The 15,163-nt window shown below is 41.6% G+C and overlaps 1 protein-coding gene across 1 annotated transcript in view; it reads right to left on the reverse strand.

Annotated features, from left to right (window-relative positions):
• The window catches only part of MAST4 (microtubule associated serine/threonine kinase family member 4), a 533,198-nt gene that overhangs the window by 27,429 nt on the left and 490,606 nt on the right, over nt 1-15,163 (reverse strand). The window contains 5 exon segments of the mRNA XM_055330979.1: nt 2,912-3,013; nt 4,890-5,055; nt 5,895-6,027; nt 7,592-7,730; nt 9,117-9,325. Coding sequence (XP_055186954.1) covers nt 2,912-3,013; nt 4,890-5,055; nt 5,895-6,027; nt 7,592-7,730; nt 9,117-9,325 — 749 coding nt within the window.

Below are 15,163 nucleotides of genomic sequence, written 5' to 3' on the forward strand. Positions count from 1 at the left end.
AGTCAGGGAAGGAAGGGGAACTGGTCATGGCTGCAGCTCCCATGATGCACTATGTTCACGTACTTGGTAGCTCTGTGAACACATCTGCATTCAATCCTCACAATCATCCTGCGAGGGTATAACATGTCCATTTTCCTAGATTAGGAAACGGTGACCCAGCTCATGAAGAAACCACTCCAGACTTCGCAGCTGGTGCACAGGTGGGAGTCAGTCACATCTGAGCAGCTATGGGTCCGAGAAACCGGGCTGCCACTCAAGCTTCACAACCTCAAAAGTCGAGTCCAAGTAGGACAAGTTTCCACACTGTAAGTTATGCTTCACACTAATGTTCTCCCTTGAGTTTCTCCCTTTCATGGAGGTTTCTTAAACATCCATTATGTTCTTCACACTCCTTTTCTCAGCCTCTCTACTCTCTCAGGCAAATGTGAATTCGCACATTTTCACGGTGCATTATTTTGCCCGCTAAATATACATTAAATCCAAAATGCTGTCATTGGAAGCAGCATGGCAGGCCTGCGGGATCTCAGCCTCCTTCTCCGAGCCCTACTGGGATCTGTCACGTTGGACCTGCCCCTTTGGCAAGTGCTTTCTGACAACCCTAAGAGCTAGGGCAGGGTCGTTTAAATGTCTCTTTTGAGTGTCTGCTAGGGGACTTGCGTCTCAAATTGTCAAACCCTGAAAAGAATGCAAGTGGCAGTCAGGGAGAAAAATGCAGAGAGGTAACTCACAGCATATAAAACATATATCAACATGGCCATGCTGACCATCATCATAGTCCTGTTTGGCTGAAATCAAGCCCAATCAAGATTCCAAGTCTTCTTACAGCAAGGAAACAGACAAAACTCTGGGAAAACTCTCCAAAATGACCCAAGAATGGCAAAGAGAAGCAGGCTCTTGGGAAGGGATGTGCCAATTCTATTGTTATCTTTGGTCACACCTCAGGACAACACTTCTCCGGGACAGTTGAGTAGGACACAGAAATTGAGATTTGGCTATTGCAGGACAATCTGAAAATGCCACTGTTTCTTTGAATTTGGCTCAAGTGGGTAAAAATCACTCCTCAAAACTCAGCCCCATCCAGAGCCCTGGCACCAATTCTTTGATAGCTACTCGTATCTCTGGAGCCAGAAAGCAAATGTGACTGCAGGTTCCAGAGGGCAGGGGGTAACGACTTTGCTAGTCACTTCAGACAACAGGAATACCAAATAGGGTGGGAAGAAACATCAAGTATTCTGTTCAAAGAGTTTGGGTAGCTCAAAGGTAGGGGCACCATCACCATTTCTGTCTCCCGGACGTCCACAGGGTCAAGTCTGAGATTACGCAGGCGGGATGATAAAATGACAGTACCAGAGGCAGCAGTGTCATACCGAGTCCTAAAAGCCAGAGTGGATGACCTTTTATTCTCATGAAAATCCTGTGAGGCGGTAGTTCTCTAAGCTCCATTTAACGGGTGAGAAAACGAGGCACAGAAAGGCACGTATCCTGCCCACCATCACACAGCAGAAATTTAAACTCAGACCATCGGACTGGAGTTTGTACCCTTCATTTCCATTTATATTGCCTCTCTTAGTCGAAGGCCCACTTATCCACTGCAAAAGGCAGAGAGGCCCACAGTACCCCCATAAAAGGCTCAACTCAAAAAAGTGTTTCCAAGTGAGCCCAGAGTTTCAATCTTCTTTGATTCACTTAATGCAGTCAATGAGATTTTTCTGTACAAAGCCAAAGAGTAAATACTTTAGGCTTTGTGGGCCATGCAGTTTGATGACTCGACTCTCTGCCTCTGACCCGTGAAGGCAACTACAGACAATGCGTATGAATGACACTGCCGTGTTGGAGTAAAACTTTATTTACAGGAGAAGAATTTGGCCAATGGGCTTCAATGCATCATCATAAACTCTAGTAGCACAGCACACTTAAGCAAGAACGGAGCCCCCCAACTGGGGGACACTGTGGGCAAACATGGAAGAGTAACCCGTATTTGGAGCTGTTGCAAATTATTTTTGTCTTGGCAAAACTGAGGGAGAGAATGATTTGTTCAGTATTTTCTGATATTTCTATCACAATGAGGTAGAATAAAACAGCTCAGAGTAAATGACCCATCAAGTCAACAATTTTCACTGGTGAAAGTCATGGATACTACCTGCAGTGTGTGTGTGTGTGTGTGTGTGTGTGTATTGTGTTTATATTTAATAGTTCCATCTAGATAAATTCACACGCTGGGGCTGGCTGGGACTCTATATTGGGATTTCTGTTCATTCGGGATACAAGGAAGAGAAGGAAAAGGAGGAGCAGAAACAAACACTATAAGTAGAACAGTCGGAGGAAAAAAATAATCAGCAAGAGACAAATCTTATCTCCTTAATCTTGAACGCCAATGGTTTTAATCCTCTTTCTTGGGCAATAGTGCTGGAGCACCATGATGAGACAGCATAGTTCAACTCCAGACACTCATTTCTAGTAATTAATTAGTTCAAGTGCCGATAATCCATTTCAAAGCCTATAGATAGCAACGGGCTAGGTTAAATCTTTCTGGGAGTACACAGTTTTAAAAAATCCAAACAAAAAAAGCTCCACATGTCAAATCCTCTAACTTCTTTAAGATGCATGCTTTTCAGGATAGAAGAGCTACGTGGTGCCCTTGGAGGTTTCCTTCCAGACAAATTTTATTTATTGAAACAAGGAAAGAAAAACTTTTGCTTCACAAAAAAATAATACTGGACATACTGCTCTGAATCAGAAAAAAAAATCCAAAATATCATTGTTATGATGTGTTGTAGTCACGTCCTACATCACATCAACCAACAGATATTTGTTACGCAAAAAATAGAAAACACAAACAAAAACCTCTGAATGCTCCACAAAGGAATTATTTTTGTTGCATATTTAGCAAAATTAAGACATGTGCTCTAACCTGTTCCCAGTCTCTCCAGTGGATTCTGTCTAAGAAGCAAGGTAATCAGATCCTGGGCATCGGGTGGTGGTGCCTCATCCTTTTCTGGCCAGTTGATCTCATCTAGAAAAGAGACACGTAGTTTACAACTTTATTGCTCAAATGACAGTCCAGGTTCCAACAGCCAGGACGTCGCCTGGGAGTTTGTTAGAGAAACAGAATTTTTAGGCTCCATCCCAGACTGAATCAGAATCTGCATTTTAACAGGATTGCCAGTTGATTCCTGGGCCCAGTCAAGTTTGAGAAGCATTGCTTCATGAGACATGAACCAGCAGCATTGCTTTCAGCAAGGCAGGGAGAAAATATTTCAATAAGCAGTATCTTCTGTTTGCTTTTTTGATTCTTTGTATTTTTTTTTCTTTTTGGCAGACTTAAAACAAATTCATCCTTCTAGTTATCATGATGACTTAATGTGGTGGACACTCTTAACACCTGTGTTATAGATGGTCGCCCTTCCAGGGAATCAAGAGAGTAAGATTTTTCTCTCCTACTTTCCTCAAATGAGAATTTGGCCCCAGCCTTAGAGTTTTTCAGCTTCGAGAAATGCAAATTAATTTTGCAAAAATAACTACCTCTAGAGACAAACGGAAGGCCAAAATGCCAAGCTTGAAAACAAAAAAATCCAAAGTAATCATAGTAGTAATGGAAGTATTTAAAATCTGTCATAAATATTAGAATATGTTCCACATTCCACTGGAGTTTGCCTGAAGATAAGGTGTGCGTGCTTGTGTGTATGGAAATGCAATAAAAACGTGAGTTATTTCTGTGTGTGCCTGCTTCCAGCTTCCTCTGCTGCAGTTTAAATCTGATTTGGAAAATAAAACATGAATATGCATCTGAGCCGTAAGGCATCGAGAACAAAGCCAGCATTTGCTGCTTGTGTTAATTAAACAGTTGATTCTTCTTGCCATTCAGGCCTTGGTATATCAGAAAACAGCCTAGTTATAAATCCATAAACAGCTCAGATATTGTAGAAAAAGGGTCATACACTGCAGGCAACTCACAAATCTACTCTGTTAAAGTTTACAAATAGGCCTGGCTTGCAAAGTTAATGATAGAGAATAATGCTATGATTAAGGGACTCCCCTGTCAACATGAACCCTCCCTCTCTTGCCACTGTTCGACCCTGTAGCCCAATCCAGAAGGTGTCAGAGTGGGTGATGGGGGTTGTCGATGATGGCTGATAAACTTTGGGGTGGAGAGGCCTTTTTGATCTATGCTTCCGGGAAATTTATCAAAACAGCAGGTAGGGTAGTAAAAGAGCCTATGTAATGATCATTTAGTTTTGCCACAAGCCGCATAACAATAGTGAGGGTCAGCATGCAGGTGAAGATCTAAAGGTTATTGAATTTTAAATGAAAGATGAACAGCTGTTACAGAAATAACATTACACCATAACAAACACCAATGAAATCATTAACAATCTGTGGATTAAATTTGCTTCCTTCCCGTTCTCATTATTTGTTATTTGGTAGACATTTGTTTTAGGGTTTATTACATTTTTGTTAATTTCTTCATTGTGCCATTAGCCATTTCTCCCCCCCCCCCCGTTTATGTAAATGTTACCCACATTAACCTTTTCTTCCTCGGTGCAACCTTCCTATTATGGAAAGGAAGGCTGGACGGCAATGACATGATTTGCAAATCCCACGTGAATTTCTTTTGCAGGAAAGCACACCATAAAAACTGGTTACACTGCCAGTCCATTTCCAAATTCCATGTTGCCGACACTTCCTCAGATCAATTTTCAGCACAAATTGATCTCCTGAGATTTGTGAAAGTCAGTTATGCGCTATGATGAGTGAGTTCTTTTAATTTGTTGGCTAAACCGTTTGATAAAGGTTAACATTTTAGTAGCTAAAACGGCAAAGCTCCACAGAATTGCATGAAATAGCGGTTTCCCAATAGCCGCTCGAAGATAACTCCTGATGATATTTACCACTGATGACTTGTCCAAATAGCTCTTCTGGAGTATCCCCGAAGAATGGCACGCATCCAACCAGAAATTCATAGAGGATAATCCCCATGGCCCACCAGTCCACTGGCTTCCCGTAGCCCTGCCTCAGAATCACTTCTGGTGCAATGTATTCAGGTGTGCCGCAGACCTAAAAGATGATTGCGATATTAGAATGATTGGGATATTAGACATGAATTAAAATGAGCAAGATGGGTGAATGGCAATTATTTTGCCCAGAGCACACCTGCACGGACAAAGAACGGAGGAAGGGCAGTTACAAATCAGTAAGGAGATATTTAAATATCACGAAAGGGAAGTTTAAGCTCCTCTAATGTTATGGTATGTGGAATGAGTGATTTCAAATTGAGGGTTTGACCCTATTTGGTAGTTTTACGTATCTCATGGTATTAAAAACATTTTTAACCCTGAAAGTCTATATGATGATGCATTTTTAATCTGTCACCACCACGGATGGTTTTAGCACTGATAGGCCCAAAATATATCCACATCCTGGCTACTTCATAAAAGCATGACAGTTAAGATGTGTTTACCTTAAGTAACTTTACAATGAACAGATTGTGGGCACATGGTAATGAGGCATGCTTAAAGGGAAATGGGCCATGGCTCGGATTTTAGCACCCGTGATTGTACAATGCATCATGAGTTTCATGAGTACTCTACTGAGACTCCTGAATTCCTTACAAAAACAGTTTTCCATTTGTCTCTCTCACATTCTCACTTGTGTGCAATTACATCGTTCGTCTTGCTAATAGACCATAATGCTGGGGGAGGAATGTGGAGGAACGGACAGTTCAAAGAGGCCCAGGGAGAAAAATGGAAGCAATTTGCACTTTATTAAACGTAAGGCTCATACAGACATCTAAATGCCCAGGCCTAATGCGGAGCTGGCCTGCACAAGTAGATTCTGAATGTCACTCGCAGTATCGTACTTTCTTTCTTTAGAACTGAGCAGCGGCCATAGCTTACCTGTTTGTCCAGGAACTCGCGGGCATCCTTCTCGATGTGACCCTCATAAAGATTGGTAGTCATGCTCATTAGTCCCACCTTGGATAATCCAAAATCTGTCAGCTTTATGTGCCCCATGGAGGTGACCAACAAACTATGAAGCAGAAGGACACACATTATAACACTTGTTTTGAAATTCTTCTCTTTTCTTAAGCTTTCTCCTTCCCCCGTCAATTTGTATTGAGAGTGTTTAGTAGAGAGAAATCAAGCTTTTTTATTTATTTACTGATTTTTAGTGAGAGGGAGGGGCAGAGAGACAGGAGAGAGGATCTTTAGCGGGCTCCACACCCCAACATGGAGCCCAACGTGGGGCTTGAGACCTCATGACCCTGAGACCATGACCTGGGCCAAAATCAAGAGTCAGAGGCTTAACTGACTGAGCCATCCAGGTGCCCTGAGGTATCAATCTTAATATAAAACCCAGCCTGGGAAGAGACAAAGTCACAGGAACATATTACATACATGTATCTGGGTCATGAGTATAATTCACAAGGGAGGGCCAGACACCAGGCTTAAGTTGATCTTTGTAGGGGTAGCCACATACAGTATCACTTTCAGGTTTAAAGTCTTAGAAAAATTCAAGTATGGGACTCTGATATCTTTCTATTTTCAGAATAATAAAATAGAAAAGGGTTACCAATAATCCCACTGCATACATAAGAAACTAAGACAAGCAATCCATCTGTGATTTAAGTGAGACATAAGAGAAAGCACTTGGACAGAAAAGGGTACTGTTGTTTAAGATTTCAACTTATGGCTCAAATTTAAATTTCTACTCATTAAGCACAAAATGTAAATTTCTTATGTAATGCAAAGAATTCAATTCGACACTTTTGCGAATCTAAATTTTTAAAAATTTCATTGTAAGTGGAAAAATCAAAATTTTAATTAATTAAAAAATTAAAGGAACAGAGGACATGAGAAAAGAGGAAAAAATAGCTATTGGAAGGAAATATTCCAAAATTGTAATAGTTGTCTTTGTTTGGTAATGTTGTCAACCAATTTTTTCATACATTTTTCTGTACTTCAAAATTTTCTGGAATGAGCATGAGTGAATTTTATCATAAAATTTTAAGCACGCTTAGAATCTTTACATATTAACGTGCAATATTTTTGGATGTGTCTGAAATTAGTGGAGAAAGCATAAAACATTTAATAAATGCTGTAAAGACGAATAACTTATTCATTTGAGGGGAAAAGAGTCTCTCTCTATCTCAAATTAGACAGTAAAAATGAACCTCACATAGATTGAAAATTAAATAGTGAGAGAGAATATAATATCAAGTGTATCATCTTAGAGTAGGGAAGGGCTATCCAAGTATAATACCAAAGGCAGAAACTATCCAGAAAACAACTAGTACCATTCTATGAAGCTACTCAAAAATAAACATAATAACAACTTAAAAAAACTTAACTGACCCTGGCTTCATAATGGTATTTCTTTCATTCCTTATAAGCTATTATTTCATTCCTTATAAGCACCAGAGACTTTAAAGTACTATGTAAAAACTATCACTGTGTATTGCCAAAGTAACTTCTTTGGGGACACAATGGGAGAATTTCAAAATGTGCAAAGCTCCATTAATAAAACATTTTTAGACACATAAGACAATTCTGTGTATTGTGTGGAAAAAAAAAACCTCTCCTCATGTACATACTTGTCTGGTTTCAGATCCCTGTGTACAATCCCATAATTATGTAGGTACTCCAAGGCCAAGACTGTCTCCGCAAAGTACATCCTGGCCATATCGACAGGGAGAGGCCCCATGTTCTTCATCAGCGTTGCACAGTCACCTCCTATAAAACCCAAGCACAAGATTCAGCAGGTGCAGTTGCGGCCAGGACAGGAGACGACCATTACAGACGACCAATCTGAATGGTTCAGATTACACCCCTTCAGAGCAGAATGGCCTCTAGCCACACACACAGCATCTTAAATTCCTAAGTGGACACCATGCACCGAGTAATCGCATTTCTTAATTAAGATGTGGTGTGAAAGAAAGAAATTATTATTTTTTTAAGGCAGGAATATTCCTAAGGGAGCAGATCTGGCTTCAAAGTGGAACTGAAATTCGAAGAACAAAATACACCAGTATAAAGCATGGGTTCTGGGGCAGGCTCCCTGAGTTCAAATCCTACCTGGGGAGACCTTAGGCAACCCAGTCCCGGCTCTTTCCTCTAATACCAGGATAGTAAGACTGTTATCCCGTTGCAGATTATTGTGAGGATTAAATGAGGTAATCTATGTAAAGAATTTAGAATACTGCCAACACTTAAACCACATGATAAATGTTAGTTACTGTAACCACAACCAAGGTTAATAAAGCCAAGTGCCAGCATGGGGAGGCGGGGAATAAAAACAAAATCAACGGGTGGAACTCAGGGCAAGCTGTACTTTTGCCTTGTATCCATTAGTGAAATATTTAGTAAGTCTGCTCTGCTTCTTGGGTTTCAGTTCACTTGTCTGCAAGATGAAAAGGTTGAACTAAATGATATTTAATGTTTCTTTGAGTCTTATAGTTTTGGGATTCTGCTCCAACAATTTTAAGAGCTTACAGAGCTTACATTAGATGCTTTGGAGACTGCTTTGGCCCTTCCTAAAATATTCCTTTTATTAATTTTGTTTATATCAGTAAGTCAGGGCCAAACGTGTAGAAACTGAATGTAAAACTGATGGAAATAATAACATTTAAAAGGTAAGCCTTAAGTGTCAAAAAAAAAAAAAAGGAAATTTTCTTGACTTATATCTCCTTTTCCCTTAACACATTTTTAATTTCATACCATTGGCCAAAAAGGATATGTTTTTTAATTCATCCTTTAGGATCAGTTGCAATGAAAGATTTTATGCCGTGTGATAAAAGTAAGTAAGAAAAAAATCCCATCACCTATATTCTAACTTTAACAACCAATTGAGAGGAGATAGTTAGGATTAAAAGCTATTAAAAAAGAAAAACAACTTTTTTTTCCAAATAGCACTAATTTTCCCTTTGTTATAGCAGAGCAGCCACTTTACAAGCAATTATCAGAACATAATGACTGGGAATACAGCCATCTCACTGCCTGGCTTCGCCCTGAGGTGGATACGAACATCACGTAGGACAACGGAGAAAGCCTCAGCCGCACAAAGGAGCATGCAGTTTCTGGGTGCAGGTGTCATGCTCTCTGTGTCAGACACTGATTTACCTTCCACGTACTCCATGACCATGCATAAGTGGCGCCTTGTCTCAAACGAGCAATACATGCTGACCACAAAGGGGTTCTCTGCAAACGTCAGGATATCCCGTTCCACGAAGGCCTGCTGGATCTGGTTTCGGAGGATGAGGTTCTGTTTATTGATCTTCTTCATAGCAAACCTCTGCCGGGATTCCTTATGTCGAACAAAGTAGACTGCCCTGAAAAGAAGCACAAGAGTTGGGGTTCGTGAGAAGTGAGGAGGGTTCTGGATACAGTAAACCATGTGATCGTCAATTTTTTTTTTTTTTTACATTCCCATGACAGCTTGAATTCAGCTCACGCACGCTATCCCAGCAGCTACAAACAACCCAGTCCAGGTTAAAATGTTATGGCCACATTTATTTATTTCTTAATCTTTTGGTAAAGGTCACTGGTCATACATAAGGCATCAAATTCATCTTCAGTGTAGGACACAAATGGACAGTCTCCAGAGTGAGCTATTTTCCAATGGCCAGCTAATGGTTTTAGCTTTTCCACAGACAAAACAGAATTCAATATATAAGTCAGAACAGGAAAATAATTAACAAAAGTACATACATACTGTGAACTATATCCTTTCTAGCACTAGATATATGTTAGGCATTTTTTCTAGAGTGACTAAAGCAATCATTTTCTATAGGATACACTTGGGATCTGCACAAAGGGCCAAAGCTTCTTAGGGTTAGGTGGCTTCCAACTTGAGGGTAATTTATTCCCCATGAAATTCCAGATAAATGCGAAGGATGTAATAGGTCATATGAGGCTGTCCTGCAATGAAGAGTAGCATATTTCCTCACTACACACCTTGCCATGATTTATTTACACCTATAGCTGTTTCAACAGAAAATGCATTTCCCAACATAAAAGGGGGCCAATAATACACTGTATTTCTATTCCATCCGATCTATGGCCAAGGCGACAGCCAACTTTACTATAAAATGAGGAGGGTGCACCGAATTTCTGCTGCAAGACTCACTCCTATGCTCTAGAGAACCATTTCTGGCTGGGTAAAGGCAATGGTCTCCCTGAAGCCTGATGTGGAAGAAACAAGTCAAGAGAAGGGGGAGGCTTAAAACCTCACCTGGAAATGGTAAGTGAAGAGGAAAATGTCTTGAATCGGCTCATTTTCTCTTAGGTTACTCCTCACTTGTCATTATTGGAGGAGAACAGATTTGAACTCTCAGGTTAGGAAGTGCTCAGATAAATAGTAATTTACCCAAACAGCAATCATTCACAGTAAAGTACATCGAATGTCTGTCTCCTAAAACAAGGGGTTTCTGATCTGAGATGCATATGCCACTGTTTATTTTCATTGCTCCTGACAAATGAATGCAAGGCGGACTAGGACAGCCTAAATCCCTGCTGAACAACATATCAGAATAATCCACTCCCATAAATCTTAAGTATATTCAGTCTCAGTTTAATTGGTATTCACATGTTCCGCTCAAGTGTTCAACTACTAGAAATTCATTTTTCTTTCAAGTCTGTGTATGTGTGTCTTCTCATTGTATCCATACTTTTCTTTCACTTGTAGAATCACATTTTTGGGGTTCTCTCTTGAAACTTGACTTTTTGTTTGGCTTGTTTTTACTCTTTTATTTCTTCTCTCATTATTTCTTTGGTCTCCTCTTTCTTCTTTTGCTATCCAGAAAAAAAAGTCTCTTTTATCCACACTTCATATGACCAACTCAAGGAAGAATCTAGGACTGTTATCCCCACTGTACAAGCACTGCCAAGGGAGCTGCTGGCCAGCTGGGCGGCCAACACTTTCCAGGCGGGCTAGGAGCCTTCTGTGGGATGCCGGACGCTGGGCTCTCACCAGCTGGGTTTATCTCTACACCTGTTTTTCTGGCGAGGCTTGATATCAGGATTAACTAATTTAAACAAATATTTAAACCGATGAAACAGGAGTGTTGAAAGGGAAAAGCTTTGTGGCTTATAAAAAAAAACAAATGGAATACTTTGGAAAGTATTGATAAATATGTTAAATGTGAGTTATTAAATAAAATTCCTACTGATTTAGTATGGGTGACAAGGTTTTCCAAAGTGGAAAAAATATTACATATCTAGATTCCTATGTTCAGATTGCTTCAAGTTCTTGCTTCACCTTTAAAGCAGTGAAAAGTAGTAAATAAAATCGATGTATTAGAAGTATGGTTTATATAGGCTGTCTTAGAAAGGCCTTACATAAGAATACTAGTAACCTTATATATATTTAATATTCTTAATATAAATATATTATATAAATTTATATATTTATTTCTTTAAGGGGGAGGTTTGCAAGGGGCAGTGTGGGGTCAGGGGTGGAAGGAGGGAGGGAGGGAGGGAGGGAGGGAGGGAGGGAGGGAGAGAGAGAGAGAGAGAGAGAGAGAGAGAGAGAGAGAATATCCCAAGCAGCCAACACACCCAGCACAAAGCCCAATGTGCAGTTGGATCTCACGACCCATGAGCTTGTGACCTGAACCATAATCAAGAGTCAGATGCTTAACTGACTGAGCCACCCAGGCGCCCCTAAATTCATAGATATTTATTTATTTATTTTTAAAGATTTTATTTATTTATTCATGAAAGACAGAGAGAGAGAGAGAGAGAGAGAAAAGCAGAGACACAGGCAGAGGGAGAAGCAGGCTCCATGCAGGGAGCCTGACGTGGGACTCGATCCCAGGTCTCCAGGATCACACCCTGGGCTGAAGGCGGCACTAACCTCTTGAACTACCAGGGCTGCCCAATTCATAGATATTTAAACTGAGATAGTTAGATTAAATTCAGTATGCATCTGAATTTAAAAGTATGTTTAAGGATGCATTTTTTTTTTTTTAATGATTTCTGACTCTGATCAACTTCTTAACTAACCAACCAGCTACCCCTTTCTTTCTGGGTCAGATGAAAGGCTTTTACAGTATTTTTCTTTTTCCAAATACTGATTGGATAAAATCAAGATCCCCCCCAAAAAACCTTGAGCTTCTCTTAATCAGCTGTTGGAAGGCAGATAGACACAAAGGAACCAAAGAAAATAACCTGGCTTCCTCAGAAACAGAAGATAAACACTGGTGAACAAATACTGGTATGAAGAAGAGTTTGTGACACAGGAATTTACCTTCTAAAGTGAAATTCAGAATCTGAAATGTTGAAAAAAAAAAAACAGTACCTTTCTGCAAGCCCCCGCCTATTATAAAGAATCAAGTGGGATACAGCTTACGCTCTATGTCTTCTTTGAGTATCTCCCACTGAGTCACTGTCACGCTGAGCATCCTCAGACCTGATACCAGGAGCTTCACTTTGTAGACTGTTAATCAACTCTCAGCGTTTGGATTTTCAATCAACTATCAGTGTTTCTTAGAGAAGCAACCACTCAGCAGGCCCAATTTGACCAGCATCCAGACCAGGTTTCCCAGCGGCACCGTGCGAACGAAGGACTCCCCTTTTCTACTCTCAGATTTGCCATTCGTCAAATCTCATCTGACTTTGTGCTTTGCGCCTTGCTATGCTGTGCTTAAAATCATCAGTTGATCCCCAGGGAAATTTACCTAAACCAACCGAAATTAATCCTACAGGTAGCTTGAGACATCACTGCCACAGGACACGCATATCTTGATCAAGTTGCAAAAGTCAACTAGACTTCTTAATTAGAATCCGCCGTAGCTAGTTATCTGTTGGTTTTATGTTCTTGTTTTTACATTTTTTTTTTTTTACGGCTTTAGGAATATTATTCTTACTGCTGACATCTGCTTGTTTAGCAGTGATCATCCTCTCACACGTACACGTCTCCTCCTTGCCAGGAAGCTGATGTTCCAAATCTACTTAGGGCAGCAGAGAGAGGGAAAAGGAGGTTGAAACAGAGACAAACACCAGCCAGCAGACGGACAGCAGTCTAACACTGCTAAGCACAGCTGCACACCGTGCATGGTTATAAAACTGGGCTGGAGGGACTCAGCCCCTCATTTCTCTGCTTTCCAGCCTCAGAGGCTGCTTTCTTTCAAACAGCTGCTTCTGCCTCTCTCCCTACGCTGACCTGCCCGTCAAACAGGAAGGCCCAAGGCTGGTTGGTGATGCACAGCAAGGGGCACCTGCCCTCTCTGGGTCAGGCTTTAACTTCGCCTTCTGCACAAGGTGGGAGGAGGGGAATCGGAGGCTGATGGCACCCAGAGCATAAGGAACCTGTCCTACCGGGGGCGTGAATGTCTCCTGCACATAGATTCTGCACGAATCTGAAAGCCCAGCAGGTGAGTCCGCGTGGGCTCGTCTACAGGTGGGAACGCGAATGCGTACGTCCAAGGAAAGGCCACGGGGGCGGGGGGGGGGGGGCATCAACTGCACGCATGGGTGCCCACGTGCAGGGCCACCTTCGGGGAGTAAAGGAGAAGGGCGTGCAGCCAAGCTGGAAACTAAAGCCAAGTGGGGCAGAAACGGTGCGCCTTTCAAATGTAGTTTTTTAAAAAATTTAAGTCAATTTCAGTCACTCTGAAAACCCTGAACACTGTGATTTACAAGTCTGGGCGGGGCCAGGGGAGGACGCTCTGAGGCCGCCGAGGATCCTTGGAGAAGCAAGGAGAGTGGCTCGCCGGGCACCTGCCGCCCCCACCCGTGGGCCCCTCCCACGTCCAGGCTGATGCAGCAGCCCGTGGGATCCAGCAGGCGCCGGCAAAGGCAAGGCCTTCCCCGGGGGCGCTAAGTTAGCTGGGATGGGGTCTGCCCTCCCCTAAGTGGGGAGGAGACTGAGGGAACCAGTGTGGCAGGCACAGCGGCTTCCTCGCGTGCTCCGTGGCCCAGGGGCCGGGGAGGGACCGGCCTGGAGAGCCTGGTGTTCAGTCCCCGCTGAAGCCGCGGCCAGCGTCGGGACTGGGGGGCTGCTGGGCAGGCAGCTCCACTCCAATCTCGAATTAAAAATTAAAATGAAGAGGAAATCTGTCAGAAATGTAATGAGAGATTAAATCTGAGAAGAGCAAAAGGGAGAAAGAAGTTTTGGCTGATGGGTAGGAGCCCCCGCAGGCAGCTCGTCAGCCCATTAATGACTTGGCCTGCATCCTGGGTGTTCACTGATTCACAGCTTGTTTAACTTCTTGTATATTCGCAACCAGTCCCCGAAGTGTGATATACCTCATCTACTAGACAGTCGTTTAATTGCACTACAAATGAGTTTACTCAACCAATTAGAGCTCCAAATACTGCTAAGATACATGCCCAAATTTTATAAAAGCGGCGCTTCGCAGAAAATCTTATTCTAGAATTCCACTGCCAATGAAAGCTATCAGCACTCAAACCCAGAGACCCATTAAATCAAAGTTCAGTTTTTTCCCTGACGAAGGAAGAAATCCTCAGATGATCTCGAAAACGAACTAATGCCACGTAATCAATGAAACTCGCAAGCCACCGTATGCTTAAACAATTTGGGGGGGGGGGAGACGTTTCCATGAAGTCCTTGAACAAAACAAAATATTATAACAATAAAACATCACAAAACATTTACAAGCTGCATCGAGAAATACACCATTTGACATAATCCTGAAAATAAATCAGCGAAGCACAGAAAGGACTCACAAATATTAAAGTTCTTGACTAAGTTAATGGTGTGGAAAATATTAGAGGTAAAAAAAAATCGTAAGGAGAAACATCCCTTGTGGCATAACAAAAATCGCCTTATCTCATCTGCTCATACGTGTGATAAATGGCAATAAACGTCTATGGGATTGTTTATTGCTCTCCATATACAGATAGATGTGAGATTAATACTTAATTAAACCAGAGCTCCTGGGCTGTCTAAAATGGATTGGGACACAGTATGTATATTAACTACCCTTCCTAACTGTTTCTTAGTAACTCAGAAGGACCTCGTCACCACTGACCCTTCCTAGCCATGAGAAGAAAACCTCATGTCTCTAAAAATGAAGAAAGGGGCACCCCTAACGTGACCAGATCAGAACACAGATTTCAACTGAAAACAAACAAACAATAAAACCCTGGTACAATATAAAGATTGAAAGAAACGTACTGTGTGAAGTTTCCAAGCAGTCTTCTAA

Source organism: Nyctereutes procyonoides, unplaced genomic scaffold (genome assembly GCF_905146905.1).
Source record: "Nyctereutes procyonoides isolate TBG_1078 unplaced genomic scaffold, NYPRO_anot_genome, whole genome shotgun sequence".
NCBI lineage: Eukaryota > Metazoa > Chordata > Mammalia > Carnivora > Canidae > Nyctereutes > Nyctereutes procyonoides.